This window comes from Callionymus lyra, chromosome 16 (assembly GCF_982586985.1).
Source record: "Callionymus lyra chromosome 16, fCalLyr1.hap1.1, whole genome shotgun sequence".
Taxonomy (NCBI): domain Eukaryota; kingdom Metazoa; phylum Chordata; class Actinopteri; order Syngnathiformes; family Callionymidae; genus Callionymus; species Callionymus lyra.
The window spans coordinates 3,691,896-3,707,232 of record NC_141833.1 but is presented as its reverse complement, the minus strand read 5'-3'; the positions used below and the strand labels follow the sequence as shown (position 1 = coordinate 3,707,232).

Below are 15,337 nucleotides of genomic sequence, written 5' to 3'. Positions count from 1 at the left end.
AAGGTGAACGACCTGCATTTGCGTATGTTTTTCTGTAAGCAAAGGGACATTAAGACCTTGAACCTAAGACAATAGGAAGGTTAAAAGGTTGATGCTTTCTTATGTGAAGCAGCTGTAGAACTAAGTAACTGAACGAAAAACATTTTCCAAAGACTTTGATGGACTTTGATCAGGTCACACCTCAAAAAACAGCTTTCAAACTGAAACTATAAATGTAAGCTTGGTGCAAGCTCTTAGGTGTTTCAGATTTTGATACCGATAAGAAGAAGAAGAAGGAGACAAAGAAGAAGAAGAAGAAGAAGAAGAAGAAGGAGAAAAAGAATACGACTCAGAATGGCGGACTTTGGAAAGATCCTCAGGGCTGTCGGAGAGTTTGGAAGATTCCAGAAGCTGATCTTATTCGCCCTTTGCCTGCCAAACTTGATTTTAGTTTTTCAATTTGCCAGCGTGTTCTTTATCCAGTTGGACCCCAAGCGACACTGTAACACTGACTGGATCCTCATCGCAGATCCTAAGCTGAGTCCAAGAGAGCAGCTGGAACTGACTGTGCCCCGGGAGCAGGATGGGAGCTTCAGTCGCTGTCGGATGTTTGCTCCTGTGGACTGGAACATCAGCGACATCAGAGAACATGGACTCAGCGACACCACCGAGTGTCAGAGTGGATGGGTGTACCAGAGCTTTCTCTACACCTCCACCATAGTCACTGACGTGAGATTGACATCATTGACAAACCAATCAACACAGTTGTTTTAACACTTCTCTTCCCTGCAGTTTGACATGGTGTGCTCACGCTCCTTTATGGTGCAAGTCGCACAAACGACCTTCATGGTTGGAATCCTCAGCGGCTCTGTCTTGTTTGGACCGTTGGCCGAATCGTAAGTGTCCTTTTGATACGTTTATTTTCAGTCAAATCAAAAAACTCATTGTGATTGTTTTCGGCTTCTGACAGACACGGCCGTAGACGTGCCATGCAGATACCAGTCCTCCTGATGCTGGTGTTCACCGTCGCACCGGCTCTCATTCGCAACTTGTACGTGTACTTTGTAGCCCAGTTCCTTATCGGAATTGGATATGGAGGATACCGGGTCAACAGCGTCATCCTGGGTAAAGTATTATTGAGAAAACATGATGCTTTGATTCATTGTACTTACCTTTACTTTACACTTAATATGTAATACAGTCTATCAAAGCTACAAACCGACTTTTGGTGACGTTGGCTTTATGAAGCGTTGTCCTTATTGTCATAATCCACTAGTTGCACTCTTTAAACAACCATTGAATTAAACCGCCCTTCATCTTTGTATCAACAAATGATGTCACTGTTTCGTGAGGCTCTGAACTCATCATTTGTTTTTTTGTCCTTTTAAAAGGCCAGCATTATGCATAATATAGTATATATAGTAAATAGTACATTTTTTAAATAACATACCTAAAACATACATATAACGTTATAATAAAGTATATATGATTGGTTAGGCTAACCAAGCTGGGATTACTTTTTGGTTAGATTTTCATCCATTTGTATGGAATCATCTTTAGAGGTTAAAGGGTAAATATTAAATAAAGTTATTTAAATAGCATCATTTATTTTGCCCCATTTTCACGCGTATAAATAAGGATGGGCAAATAAAGCTTTATGAAAAGGTGTCATTATTGTCAGAACTCAGTAGATGGTGCACTTGGCTTAAAAAGAGAGTGCCATCTAGTGGACTATGAGTACAGTGCTTCATGAAGCTTCATTATACCATCACTACAGCCAAGCCATATTTATTATTTAATAAAAAATGTTGTATTGCTGTGTGTGTTTGTAGCCACAGAGTGGCTGGGAGTGTCCAAGCGCTCCTGGGGAACCTGTGTTACTCAGATCTTCAGCGCTCTGGGACAGTGTTCCCTGGCCGGCCTGATGTACATGGTCAGAGACTGGAAGATGATCCGGATCATCACCGCAGTTCCTCTGGCGGTGGTATCCATCTACATCTGGTGAGTTTCCACTTTAGATTACCATTTTGCAGGTGATTCACTGAGATGCTTTGTTTCAGGTTCATCCCAGAGTCTGCACGCTGGCTGCTGAACAGAGGACGGATCGAGGAGGCCAAGGCACTGCTGGTGAAAGTGGCTGGCTACAACAAACGTCCTGTCCCTGAGGCCCTACTGTCATCGGTGCTGACCTGCTCATATTCAACAAGCATCAATGCAGCTGACACACATAAATATAATAGAAATATAAAAAGAAAATATTATGATTCCAATTTTAAGAGAAAAATATAAATCCTAAATGTATTATTTCCTTCATACAATCCACATTTTTATTCTTATTCTTTATTCTGCAAACTCAATACCAAAAACCCAACTGGTAAAACTGATCATCTAGAAATGTTTGTCACATCCAACCAAAAGCTTCTTTGAAAAGAAATTGAATTTTATTCAACTTTTTTTTTTCATGTAACTTGTTTTTTATTTAACAATTAATGTCTTTTTGTCATCACCGTCCTTTTTGTGTTACAAAGCACAACTATTTCTTAAAAAAATTGAAGTCACATATTTTAGTACAATAAATGAACCTTTCTAATTAACATTGATGCTTAACAGTGATGATATCTGGGGTTTATTTCCATATCTGTTTCCATATATCCAAACCCACAAATAGTATAGTTAGTATATTTCAATATATTTCAGTCTTGTCTTATTTTCAGAGACCAGTAGATGGCACTCTTACATAATATTTGGCCAAACCTTTTTTGTTAAACATCCCATCATTTTAAAGTAAAGATTGCCATCTAATGTGACTTTTAACACATGGAGACCTTTCGCTCAAGTCATCACATATTTATTGATATAAATTGTGAATCTTAAAATAGAATGTAGATCAAATTAAGTATTTTATAATCAATACTGCTTTTTCAATTTCATGGGATGATAACGTGATACCTGAACCTGGACAGGTTTAATATTATTGTAAAGACAAGCCTGTATATAAATATTAACTTTCAAATGTCATGGAAAACTTGTTTCTTTCTGATAATGTTTTAATAATCCTCACATTTCTTTTTTTGAGTTAACTCGACATAGACAATTGTTGTCATGTATCAATAGTCACTCGTAATGTTATCAATAAAACAGAAATTGAGTGCATGTTTCTGGTAATAAAGTCAGATTTGCATCGCAGATTGAGGTCCAAGAAAGAGTGGAGAAGCGCGGAATCGTCACTCTTTTCAAATCACCAGTACTGAGGAAGAATTTCTTCATCATCATATTTGCTTGGTAACTAAATCTTTTAAATTAAAAGTCAAGTTCCTTAAGATGGAAATAATAAAACATGCTGTTCTGCAGGTTGTCCCTTAACATCACCTACTACTCCGTCTCCTTCAACATGGCGAATTTGGGCCTGAACATCTTTTTGACTCAGTTCATCTTTGGTCTGACCGAGCTCCCGATTCACTTCCTGTGCATCTGGCTCTTGGAAGTCGTTGGAAGAAGGTTCTCACTGGTGGGAACTTTGCTGACAGGAGGCCTCTTCTGCTACATGATGCTTCTGTTTGGTTAGTCACGCTACATTGCAGCACACAATAACCCATTCTCGTATCGTAGTAAAACAAGATCCTAGTTTAACTTTACAAAAAATTGCCCTGCTACATTCTTTTGAACTCTTAAATTTTAAATCTTCAGTTTATATTTACCCTGACACATCATTAAACTGAAAACAAAAATGAGAAAAAACATCCCATACTTTTTAGGCTGATAAATAAAGCATTGCTGAGCTCAGAAAATAAAGAAACTTTATAGTGAAGCTTCGTCATTCCATCACTATTTTGGTTCTGTCTCACTCTCGCTGTCTTTATCCTCTCTCCAAGGTAAATCTCTCACCGTGGCTTTCCTGGCTACCTGTGGACGTTTCCTGGCGAACTGGTCCGGCTCCATCTGTAACATCTACATTAATGAGCTTTTCCCGACATCATTCCGGTGAGACAAATCCCATAATTCAGGCTAACAATCAACGCACAACATAAAAGGTTATTTTCAATCTGTTTGTGGCCACATCCCATTAAAACAGGAAAACATTGTTTTGATTTCAACCATAATTTCAAAAGAAAATAGAAGTAGCTCTTTAAGACGGCGCAGACTTGTAAGATGCTGTTCGATCTTTCCAGGCAAACCGCTTCTGGCCTTGGCTCCATCAGCAGCAGAGTCGGCGGCTCGCTGGCTCCAGCGGTCAACATGATGGCCGCGTACCACTGGTCCCTCCCCATCGTCTGCTACAGCAGCTTGACCACACTGAGCGGCGCTCTGTGCTACCTGCTCCCCGAGACCCGACGCCGAGAGCTGCCCGACTCCACCGAAGAGGCTGAAAGCCTCAGGTGAGAGCGGACGATCCAAAAGTAAAAATGTTAATGGAACATCATTTCACTGATGATTGTCATTTTGCTTTTAGTGGAAAACCTACTGTGGGGCGTGATTCGCTTCCTCTTCTGCCTGTCGCCCCGAAGGATGTCTTCCAAATGGATGAAGAGATGCAGGGCGTGCAGGTATGTAGAGGAATAAGTGGATCTGACAGAAGAAGTGAAGTTAAAAGTTGCATCACTTTTGTTTTAGACTGAAGTCGAGGACGGAGCCAAGGCCATGGAGACTGTGGCGACTCCTGACAACTTATTAGCTTAGCTTAGAACTTATTGAATCTGTGACGGATCTGCAGTCACATGAAACCTTTTTTTTTTTAATCTAAATTATATTTCTAGACATATTTACAACAAGCTATTTTTCTTCTTCTAATCTTAAATTGATGCTGAACGAGATCCTCCTTCAGGAAACAGCGACACCTTTCTGATTGCATTTATATTGCCATGTGACTGAAGGGCGATTTTCCTAGTGCCCCGGCCGGGGCAGGATGTGATAAACGGGAATCTTTTTCCAGAAGAAAATATGATTTGGATTTTAAGGTTACTCGCTGTTGTGTATAGAACACAATCCTTGAAGCCTTGAAAATCCTTCCCAGAGTTTATCAACCTTTTCACCTTCACATTTTCACTGTAGAACAGAGCAACACTACACAAAAATGGCATATTGAGTGTAATTATTATTTAAAACAAGTTAGTCACAGGTAACATTTGTTTTTGTTTAATAAAATGTAATGAATATGTTTGAATATGGGGAATAAAAATGTAAAAAAAACAAAAGAAAATGTAAAAAAAAACAAAAAAACTTCCCCACCTTTTTCAACTTTTCCACTTATTATCAACATTTTAAAATTAAATTTAGCTTGTTGACCCTTGTATAATCTCAGGGTCAGGGTCTCTAGGTCAAGGTCAAGGAAATCATCAACTGCATGTCTTTCTTGAAGCCAGGGACTTTCTCAGTATTATCTTGATCTTTAAAGTATATACTTTATTGAATATTGTTTTGATTGTTTAAGCGCTTTGTGACCCTGGTCTGGAAAAGCGCTATACAAATAAAAATTACTTACTTACTTACAAGGGATACCTAAAACACATTTGTTTTCAGGGCCTTTTTGCGTCACCTTCTGACCTTCTCATCGCAACACATTCAAATATCAATTTCATGAAAATTCAAACAACTCATCAGTCGTCAATTTTAAGATCAGATTGATATCATTTTGAGTCAACGTTGATTTTCTGTTTCAAGACAATTCTTTCAGCAGCAGCTGGAGAAGTTTTGTAAGAATGGAAGTCATTCTGCAAAACCAAGTCACACATAGAATCAGCACCAAACATCATTTCACAAAAAGCACATGGTTTTTAAAACCAACTTGTGTATTCATTATTGAAGAATGTTCTGATGACAACCTGGATTTCTTATGTATAATGCTTATCTTACTATGTATTCATGTATTTTCTACAATAAAGACTGACAAAACTGAAGAGTTCAGATTTTTGAGTTGTAAAGTTCAATTAACTTTTGATTCAATTCTCATCTGGTTTATGTGCTAGCTTAGCACATCAGTTAGCATTACAGTGGCTCTCACTGCTGAAAAGATAGTATTTGCCACTTGAGGTCACTTGAGACATCGTAAGGGGAGCATGGTAACGATAAAAAACTGTAAGGGTGTTGATAAGAGGGCAGACTTGAGGACCCTGACCAAGGTCTAAACCCGTAAAGTCACTCTTAAACTTTACCTACTGGTCACTAGATGGTATCCAATTGCCAGACAATTTTTTCTTTAATTGATGAAAAATGGATACCAGCTTCTTCGGACGAGAGGCAGGGGACACCCTGGAAAGGAGTCTGTCGCAGGAAAATTTCCCCCAAGTTCCCAATCAATCAATTGGTACACGCAACAGACAAGATGAATGAGAAGAACATACAAACACTGCAGAAAACTGACCAGAAACTGTTTCCTTCAACTGAGAAAAATCTCTAAACTTAGGAAAATGTTGTCGGAACATGATCTTGAGCTTGTAATCCATGCGTTTGTTTCTTCTCGTCTGGACTATTGTAACAGTTTGTTTTCATGTCTTAACAAGAAGGAGCTGTCTCGTCTGCAGTTGATTCAGAACTCTGCAGCGAGAATTCTAACCCGCTCTAGTAGAAGAACTCACATTTCTCCGATCCTTAAAACTCTTCACTGGCTTCCAGTTTCTGTCAGGATCAACTTTAAAATTCTGGTTCTTACTTTCAGATCTATTCATGGTCAGACTCCTCCTTACATCACTGATCTGATCCAGCCTTACACCCCAGCTTGGGCTCTGAGGTCTGTGGATCAGAATCTACTGATGGTTCCACACACACGGTTCAGGACCAGAGGAGAGAAATCTTTTCAGGCTGTTGCTCCTAAGCTTTGGAACAATCTTCCTCTCTCTTTGCGCTTGATGGAGTCTACTGACTCCTTTAAGAAACATCTTAAGACGTTTCTATTTGTTCAGGCATTTCCTTGATTTTCCTGGAACTCCTGTGTTGTTCTCAGTATTATCTTGATCTTTGTGTATATACTTTTTTGAGTATTGTTTTGTTTGTTTAAGCGCTTTGTGACCCTGGTCTGGAAAAGCGCTATATAAATAAATATTACTTACTTACTTACTTACAAACTCCACACAGAAAGGCCACACGTTGGCTCCCTGTCAACCTGGAAGCGAACCAGCAACCTTCTTGCTGTGAGCGATCGCACTAGACACTGCGTCAATTTGCGCCTGCCCATGGACACCCCCCATGATAATCCATATGTAGCCAATTTCGCTGAAATTGTATTTAATTTAATATTTCTATAATTTTGTAAATTGCAAATTGAAGGGGGCAAAAGAAGACCTCCAACCAACACAAACATTTTAATCAACAAGGAAGCTCTTTTTAACAATAGTTAGTTAGTTAATAATCCACTTCAGTTTCCTCTCTCACATCCTCCCTCTCTTCGGGGTTTGGGATTATTCTGTTTTTTGAGTATTTTTTGACGTGACATCACTGAGGAATATCGCTAGCATATAGATTTTCTTTTTCAAAGTATTTGAGTGTAATTGTTGGTAAAAAAAAATTACAATGAGTTCATGACCTCCCTCCTCCCTCTCTCTCCTTCTGTTAAAAGTGACCTTGTTGCATAACAATACAGGCCGTCTATTGTAAAGGTTTATGCAGTCATGATGTAATCTGTAAAACTATGACTATGGATTAGCTGAGAGTTGCTCCAGTCAGTGTTTAGTCAGTGTTTTGAAAGGTGTGGCTTATTATGTGTTCAGTATTGGTACAATCTGAAAACATGAATATAGATCGTAATCAAGTCATTCCTGGCTACGTTCGTCCGACAGTATCTGAACTAGTTGGTTAGTTAAGATAAAAATATTTTAGTTCTAATATATTTTAACTTCATATACAGGCTGTCCCTGTCCATTAAAACAACTTACCTCACCAGTTCAAAAATGATGTCCAACGCTGAGTCCACCTTGAGTTCAGTACCATCAAACAGTACTGTCACAAACTGCGGCAGCAACACATGGAAAATACAATCATACACAAGAGTCCTCAGTCTACAGGATACTTCCAACCCTAACTGTCCAACCCTGTGACTCGAAAACACTCCAGAAAGTCCCAAACTTAGATTTTTTTTAAATCTCAGATTAAGTCATATTTTAGAAATAAATAAATAGATTAATCCAGACGTGTTCAGGAATCCTCAGCCAGTTAGCAGGGCAGAGCTAAAGTTCATTACATAGCATTAACACATTAAACATGTGCTTAATACGTTTTCATTAATTAAAAAATAAATTAACATTATTCCACAATTTGTTTCAAATTTCAAACAATTGCAGGTTTCTAAAAAATATGACTGAAACAAACTGGTGGGAACAAGTGGTTAAGGGTGTCAACAATTGTGTCCTATTTTTGACGGCTTTCATCTCAATTTATATTGTACTATACTTTTAGATTCATTTATTTATTTAGAAAAAAACAGTTTTTCATACCAGGGAGATGGGGGCCCAAAACCCATGCCAGTTGTGAACCATTGATATGGATGGTCAAAATGAAAACATTTTGGTTAATACAACATGAAAAAAAATTATTAAAGGAGATTTTCATAAGGTGTAAGGTTTTTTAAAACCTGTGTATTTAGTTTTTTTTTTACATTTTCTTTTATAATGTGATTACGTCCTTTTATTATCTTTATCTTAGCGTGTTTCTTTCTCTCTGAGGGGTTCCTGTCATGCAGCCAGCTGAGGGTTTAACCATTAACCAGTTGTGTTGAAAGTTCATTGTCAAGCATCACTCAGTTTCCTTCGCTCCACTCATCATGGCAGACTTTGCAGAGATCTTAAAACAAGTTGGAGATTTTGGCAGATTTCAAAAGATACTACTTTTTGCCATTTGCTTCCCGTCAACCTTTTTGCCTTTTCACTTTGCCAGTGTCATATTTGTGGAGTCAGATCCGGAGCGACACTGTAACACAGACTGGATCCTCAGAGTAGACCCGAACCTGAGTCCAGGTGAGCAGCTGAACCTGACTGTGCCCCGGGAGCAGGATGGGAGCTTCAGTCGCTGTCGGATGTTCGCTCCTGTGGACTGGAACATCAGCGACATCAGAGAATATGGACTCAACGAGACCACCCGGTGTCAGAGTGGATGGGTGTACCAGAGCTCCCTCTACACCGCTACCATAGTGACTGATGTAAGCTTGATTTATTAGCCCAAAAAGAAAAATCAGGTGTAAATTAATAAGAAAATATATATATTTTCAGTTTGATCTGGTTTGTGAGCATGCTCATTTATTACAAGTGTCACAAACGGTCCTCTTGGCTGGCATCTTAACCGGCTCTCTCCTCTTTGGACCATTTGCTGAATCGTATGAAACTCTCAAAACAACTTATTTTTTAGCTTTTTAGCTTATTTTTTTATTCATTATATCGAATTGTTTTTCTTCCTCCAGGTTTGGTCGCAAATGTGCGGCTCAGATTCCAGTTTTCGTGAACCTGGTGTTCATGCTGACGACAGGACTGTGTCCCAATTTCTACCTATATCTGGCATCCTTCTTTTTTCTGGGCATCGGCTACGGAGGTTATCGAGTAAACGGAGTTATTCTGGGTAATGCAAATGTCGTGGTCATCTCCACCGGACCTCTGTCATACATGCTTGGTGCTTCAGTGTCCAGATGATCAAAAGACCGTGTTTATCAATGATCTCTTGCACTTGCAAAACATTATCCAGAGCCAGTTTGAGCGTTTTTTGTTGACGTGTTAAAATATCTCCCATCTAGTCACAGAGTGGACCGGAGCTTCTAAAAGATCTTGGGGAGCATGTTTGACTCAACTGGCAGCAGCGTTGGGTCAGTGTGTCCTGGCTGGTCTTGTCTATGTGGTCAGAGACTGGAGACTGTTTCAGATCATCTCTGCGGTGCCTTTTGCTGTGGCGGCGGTTTACATTTGGTGACTACCTACATTTTTTGTGCAGCTTTTGTGAGCGCAGACGCTGACAGGTCTGTGTTCCATTCAGTTTTATACCAGAATCTGCACGCTGGCTGCTGAACAGAGGGCAGACCGAAGAGGCCAAGGCTCTGCTGGTGAAGGCGGCTGCCATCAACAAGCGTCCTGTTCCTGAATCTATGCTGGAGAAGGTGCAGAGCTTTTACACAGCACCACAAACAACTATCTCAGGTCAATGGTTAATCCAGACCACCCTGCACATAACATCTGTTACATCATGAAAAGGTCAAGAAACAGATAATTTTTGTTCGGTTCGGACAATCTTGCGATGTCACTGTTATATACATATAACCCTTTTGTAACTTTTACTTTTAAAACTATAAAGATGGGTTTAATGGATTCATGCCTAGGGCAAAGGTTTTGTAATTACAGCATCGTCTCCTTTTCGAACACATTCATTTTGGAAAAATTGATTCTTCCAATTCCAGGAATATTTCCATTTTATACATTCATCTTAAATAAATTGACCAATTATTTAATTATAAAATATAAATTTGCGGAATTCAAGAATCCTAGTAGAGATTTTGATCAGACAACAGGTTCAAAACAAACAAAGAACAAACAAACAAACAAAAATATCTTCATTGACATGTAACATTTTAGTGTTTTAGGGGCTTGGATGCACAAGGGATCATAGGTCCTTCTAATGTCATTGTAAAACTTGTGTTTTTGCTCTTAAGTCATTTACGATATGCTGGCAATAAGAACATTTTTTTGTTTTTTTTGTAGATTGCTGTGAAAGAATTGGTCGGTAAACAAAGCTCGCTGGCCCTTATCAAGTCACCTGTGATGAGAACCTTTTTTTTCACGGTTTTATTTACAGGGTAAGTTCCAACTGCACTTCTCAATCAGCTTCTCACCATTTTATCTATTACAAAAGTTTGTTTGATATTTTTGAAACGATCTGCTCATTATCAAAGATCATTTTACCTTCAAGATAAACAAGATCAGTCTTGCTGCAATGTGAAGTCGAAAGAATCAAAAATGTAATCATCTGCTCAACTTTGCAGGTTTGCACTGAATCTCACATACTTCTGTCTGTCATTAAACATTGGAAACTTTGGGATGGACATATTCACCACGCAGCTGATATTTGGACTGAGTGAAATCCCGTCACATTTACTCTGCATCTGGCTGTTGGAAGCTCTGGGTCGAAAGGTGTCCGTGATAGCTACACTTTTGAGCGGAGGCCTCTTGTGCTTCCTCATGCTCGCCGTTTCTCCAGGTAAACCATGCATTTTATAAGAATAATAGTAGTGTAATTATGATTTTTTTCAGAGCCCTCTGAATGCGCCACATTCATTAACCTTCATTATCTTATTCATTCGTTTCATACAAAGTTTGACACAGTGATGGGCTGATGAAGCTTCACGAAACAGTCTTTGAATGTTCTCATTCATCCAGGTCATGGTTATCCTAGTGGTTGAAAGCGAGTTAACTGGACCTTGTTCTAGGAAAACGTTTCATGTCTCATCCGTAACTAAGAAAACTTCTAGGATGAGAGTATGAAACGTTTCCTAAGTAGACTGTGCTGTTTGCTTAAAAAAGGTTTCATTTAACTAGTTGCTCAAAGGCAAAGATAATACCCCAACGAGTCATCTAGTGGGCTCTAAAATTGAGGACAATAATCCATGAACCTTCATCAACCCATCAACTAAGAAAAAGTTTCAAATTCTACAAGCTAATGATAAAATATCTTATCTCTTTGGTTTGGCTGTTTTGCTGCAACTTTTTTTTTATTGTAGGTGATGTAGTCGCTGTCACCGTCTTGGCGACCTCTGGCCGTTTCTTCACTAACTGGGCTGGATCGGTCAATAGCGTTTATGTTCAGGAGTTATTCCCAACATCGTTTCGGTAAGTGCCTAAAATGATTCTGAGTCGTACTAAAAATATATAGAATATATTTCTTAAATATGGGAAAATGATCTATCCCAGATCCTGACGGTGTGGAGCAAAACTTTAATAACACGAGAAATGATCTGCTTGTTTGCAGACAGACAGCCACGGGTCTTTACAATATTGCGTGCAGAACCGGAGGACTACTGTCTCCGGTCCTCAACATGTTCGCCGTGTATCATCGATCCATTCCAATCGTTGGCTTCAGCAGTATGATGATGCTCGGAGGTGCTTTGTGCTTCTTACTTCCTGAGACCAGACGACTGGAGCTGCCTGACTCCACTGCAGAAGCTGAAGACATAAGGTGAAACCTCCTTGTTGTCTGTTTACACGGTTCAATGATTCAGAGACCATCTTTCTGTCTGTCTGATCATCTGTTCTATGTCTATGCATCTGCCTCTCCGTCCTACCATTTTGCACCCAAGAAGTCACAAAGACATTTGGCAAAGCAGTTAAACACAATATAACAGCAGTAAAAAAACACCAAAACAGTTGGTCAGAATAAAAGATAGAATATAAGCAGTAAAGCAATAATCATAATTGGGCGGATTCTTGTTGGATTAAAAGGTATAAAGTAGGAATATACAGAAATATTTCAAAGGCAATTTAGTAATGGTGAAAGTTATAGGCAAGAAAGTATTTATTTGGAAATACCAGAGAAAGGAGTGTGTTTTTTTAGAATAAGGAAAATTAGGGTAGGTGAGTTTTATCCAGGCCAGGTTCGACATGTCTTAGATTTTTGAACCCCTTTTTACACTTGTGGAAGGCAAGACTGAATCTGAGTGCTGAGTCGAAGATCTTTAAGTTTCTGTCTTTTGGTTTTATGTTTTTAGAGAATAGTTAAGACAGGTTAGTAAAAAAGGGGTGGAGTTTGGATCAAGTCAGGGAAAGCTTTATTTGACTCATCTAATAATCCAATGTTCCTTCTCTCTTCCAGAAACAAGTCCAATCTGAAGAAGCAGCAACATCTACAGAAGCCAGGAGCTATTCATGCAACTAAACTGTAGATGTCAGGTCATAACTTGATATATTGAGTTATGAGTTTGATCCCCAAATCTGTTTTCCCCCCGTTGTTGTACTACTGTTCTATTCTTCCTTATTTCCTGTTAAAACACAACAAATAATGTACCTATACTTAATAAACCTTGTTATTTTCTATTTATTTACATTTTAGTATTACTAGAAACACAAGCCACCCTCACGATTATATTTGTCACTGAGTTGATCAGGAAATATTTAACTCAAACATAAAATAAAACTCACAGACTGATTACTCTTACCTGTGTAACATTGAAAATACGGCATTTCCTTCCCTTGATGCTGCTGAGACGCTCGTCTATGCTTTTGTTACCTCCACCAACGTATATCACAGATCTAATCCAATCATATCAGCCTTTTATCTGTCGTTTAGGTTTCTCCTCAAATGAGCCTCACTTAAATTTGACATCTTTCTCGCTTAATTTCGCGGTAAATTCCTCAAAGGCTAGAAAGTTGTAGGAAATAAACATCTGGTTTTTGAAACGATTTAGATTAAAAAACGCTAGTTTTTATAAAATATTATAACAATTTGATGTAGAGTTCTAGAGACATTTATAATTAAAACATCAAATTTGAGCTATGTTGCACATTCAGAATTGTCAAAATCAAATTTATGGTCTTATAAATCTATAATTATCAATATATAATTACGTTACAATCAACGGCGCCAACATCTCTTAGAGGATACGGACTACTATCCCACAAATATAATACCATTCAAATTTATAATTTAGAGAAATTAATAATTAAATCATTATATTTTAACTATCTCACACACAAGACATTATCTAAGATTATTCTGTTTATGATGCTTTGGTGCTATTTTATGTAGGTGAGGAATTCAGTCTTTAGGTATAAATCGTCATTAAAAAAGTTTTGTTTCACAAAAATCTCACTCACAATTTCTAAAACTTGACAACTCTGCAATTTGCAGTGACACATCTAACTTGAGGATCAGAGTTCGTCAGAGGGATGCTCTGCATGCTATTTCCTGTTAGCTTTATCAGATGTGACGAGTCAATGGAAATTAAAGATAGAGTTTTATGTGTGTGTGTGTGCACATGTTTACGTGTGTGTGTGTAGGACCACAACCCTGTAGGACTTGGAGTAAGAATATCTGTTCAAACAGGAAGCAGAGACAAAATATTAAAAATATTAGCAAAGTCCTTTATTTAACACATTTCTTACCCCATCTGTGTACCTTCAGGCTTTGTCTCTGTAGAGGGCGCAACACTAACTTGACCTCTATGTTTCATTATTCGTCTGTTTTAACAAATTAATCCATGATATGATTCCTGAAAAGGATTCGTCACATTTTTTTTATCAACCTTTATTTTTACAGAACATTTCTCATTGAGACCCAGGGTCTCATTTTCAAGAGAGACATGTTTCATACACAAAAACACATAAAAGAGACACAAACAAAATACAAACAGAAGACAATACAGAACATAGCAATAACATTTTCACATTCAAAGTCAGGAAGATGTGCATATCTTTACATGTGTGTGAGCATGATGGTCAAGACTAAGAATGAGCAACAGAAAGGACAGTTTGAGTCTATAATTTAGATTAATGGTTACACTTTATTGACATTTAAAGGGCAATCAAGAGTCACACTGATCACAATCAAACACTAAAGTATAAAAAAGATTCACATGATCATGTCTGAAATCTTAAAGTTGTTTGTAACATTTACAAATCATGCTACTGTTGTTTAAATAGTTATTTCTGCCATGTGATTATTTGCCTATGTGTGTATGTATATGTTGCCTCATTTAAACAAATTGTAAAATGTCTACACAGGAAAATACATGTTTGCTTATACTTCCCACTATACAGTATATCTTTCAACCGATGTCAGCAAGTCTAGAAATGATGAAGCAAGTCAACTGAATAAATACAGTCATAAGGAGCTAGAAACAAGCTTTTGGGTTGCAGTGGTATGACCTTCATCCATGGCTGGAATATTCTGCCATGGGCTCCACCTAATGTCCTGCCTGCAGACATTTCCCTGCATTTTGATGACAAGTTATAAAAGGAAAAAGAAATTATGTTGATGTGAAATGATGTTCACAACATCGTCTAATACAGGCTTCCATGTGAGCCTCTTCTTTCAGTTCTGTTTTGTAGAATCGCATTTTTAATTCCGGTAAAGAACAAATCAGAAAGGACACACATACAGGAAGTTATGTTCATGATACAGATCATCAGCAGCTTCTCACGTACGAATGGTGGAACAGGACTAGTTTATCAGGAGGATGCTCTGGATGATATTTCCTGTTGGTTTCATCGGGTGTGAAGAGTTAAAGAAAAATAATATGTGCATCTGAAAAAGCTTCTTAATTTATTATTTGATTTGTATTTAAAAACCTAAAAGACGTAGTCTTTGTTCAATAGCTAATTTTAACAATGACTTGACCGAGATTGTTTTGGAAAAACCACACCCAGCCAGAACCACTGTCCAACTGTCAACATTTGTGGTGGTT

At 38.1% G+C, this 15,337-nt stretch overlaps 2 protein-coding genes across 2 annotated transcripts; both read left to right on the top strand.

The window, feature by feature from the left end:
* The first annotated feature begins 147 nt into the window (after positions 1-147).
* Positions 148-5,873, top strand: LOC148063251 (solute carrier family 22 member 13-like). The gene is made up of 11 exons (XM_087811515.1): positions 148-708; positions 772-875; positions 950-1,104; positions 1,812-1,980; positions 2,040-2,160; positions 3,167-3,261; positions 3,331-3,539; positions 3,852-3,960; positions 4,149-4,355; positions 4,430-4,523; positions 4,591-5,873. The coding sequence occupies exons 1-11, from the start codon at positions 334-336 to the stop codon at positions 4,654-4,656; spliced, it is 1,704 nt and encodes a 567-aa protein (XP_087667641.1). The 5' UTR covers positions 148-333; the 3' UTR covers positions 4,657-5,873.
* Positions 5,874-8,728: 2,855 nt separating this feature from the next.
* LOC148063250 (solute carrier family 22 member 13-like) lies at positions 8,729-12,817 on the top strand. Its single transcript, XM_087811738.1, has 10 exons — positions 8,729-9,103; positions 9,174-9,277; positions 9,362-9,516; positions 9,689-9,857; positions 9,925-10,045; positions 10,644-10,738; positions 10,925-11,139; positions 11,660-11,768; positions 11,908-12,114; positions 12,748-12,817. The coding sequence occupies exons 1-10, from the start codon at positions 8,729-8,731 to the stop codon at positions 12,815-12,817; spliced, it is 1,620 nt and encodes a 539-aa protein (XP_087667864.1).
* The last annotated feature ends 2,520 nt before the right edge of the window (positions 12,818-15,337 follow it).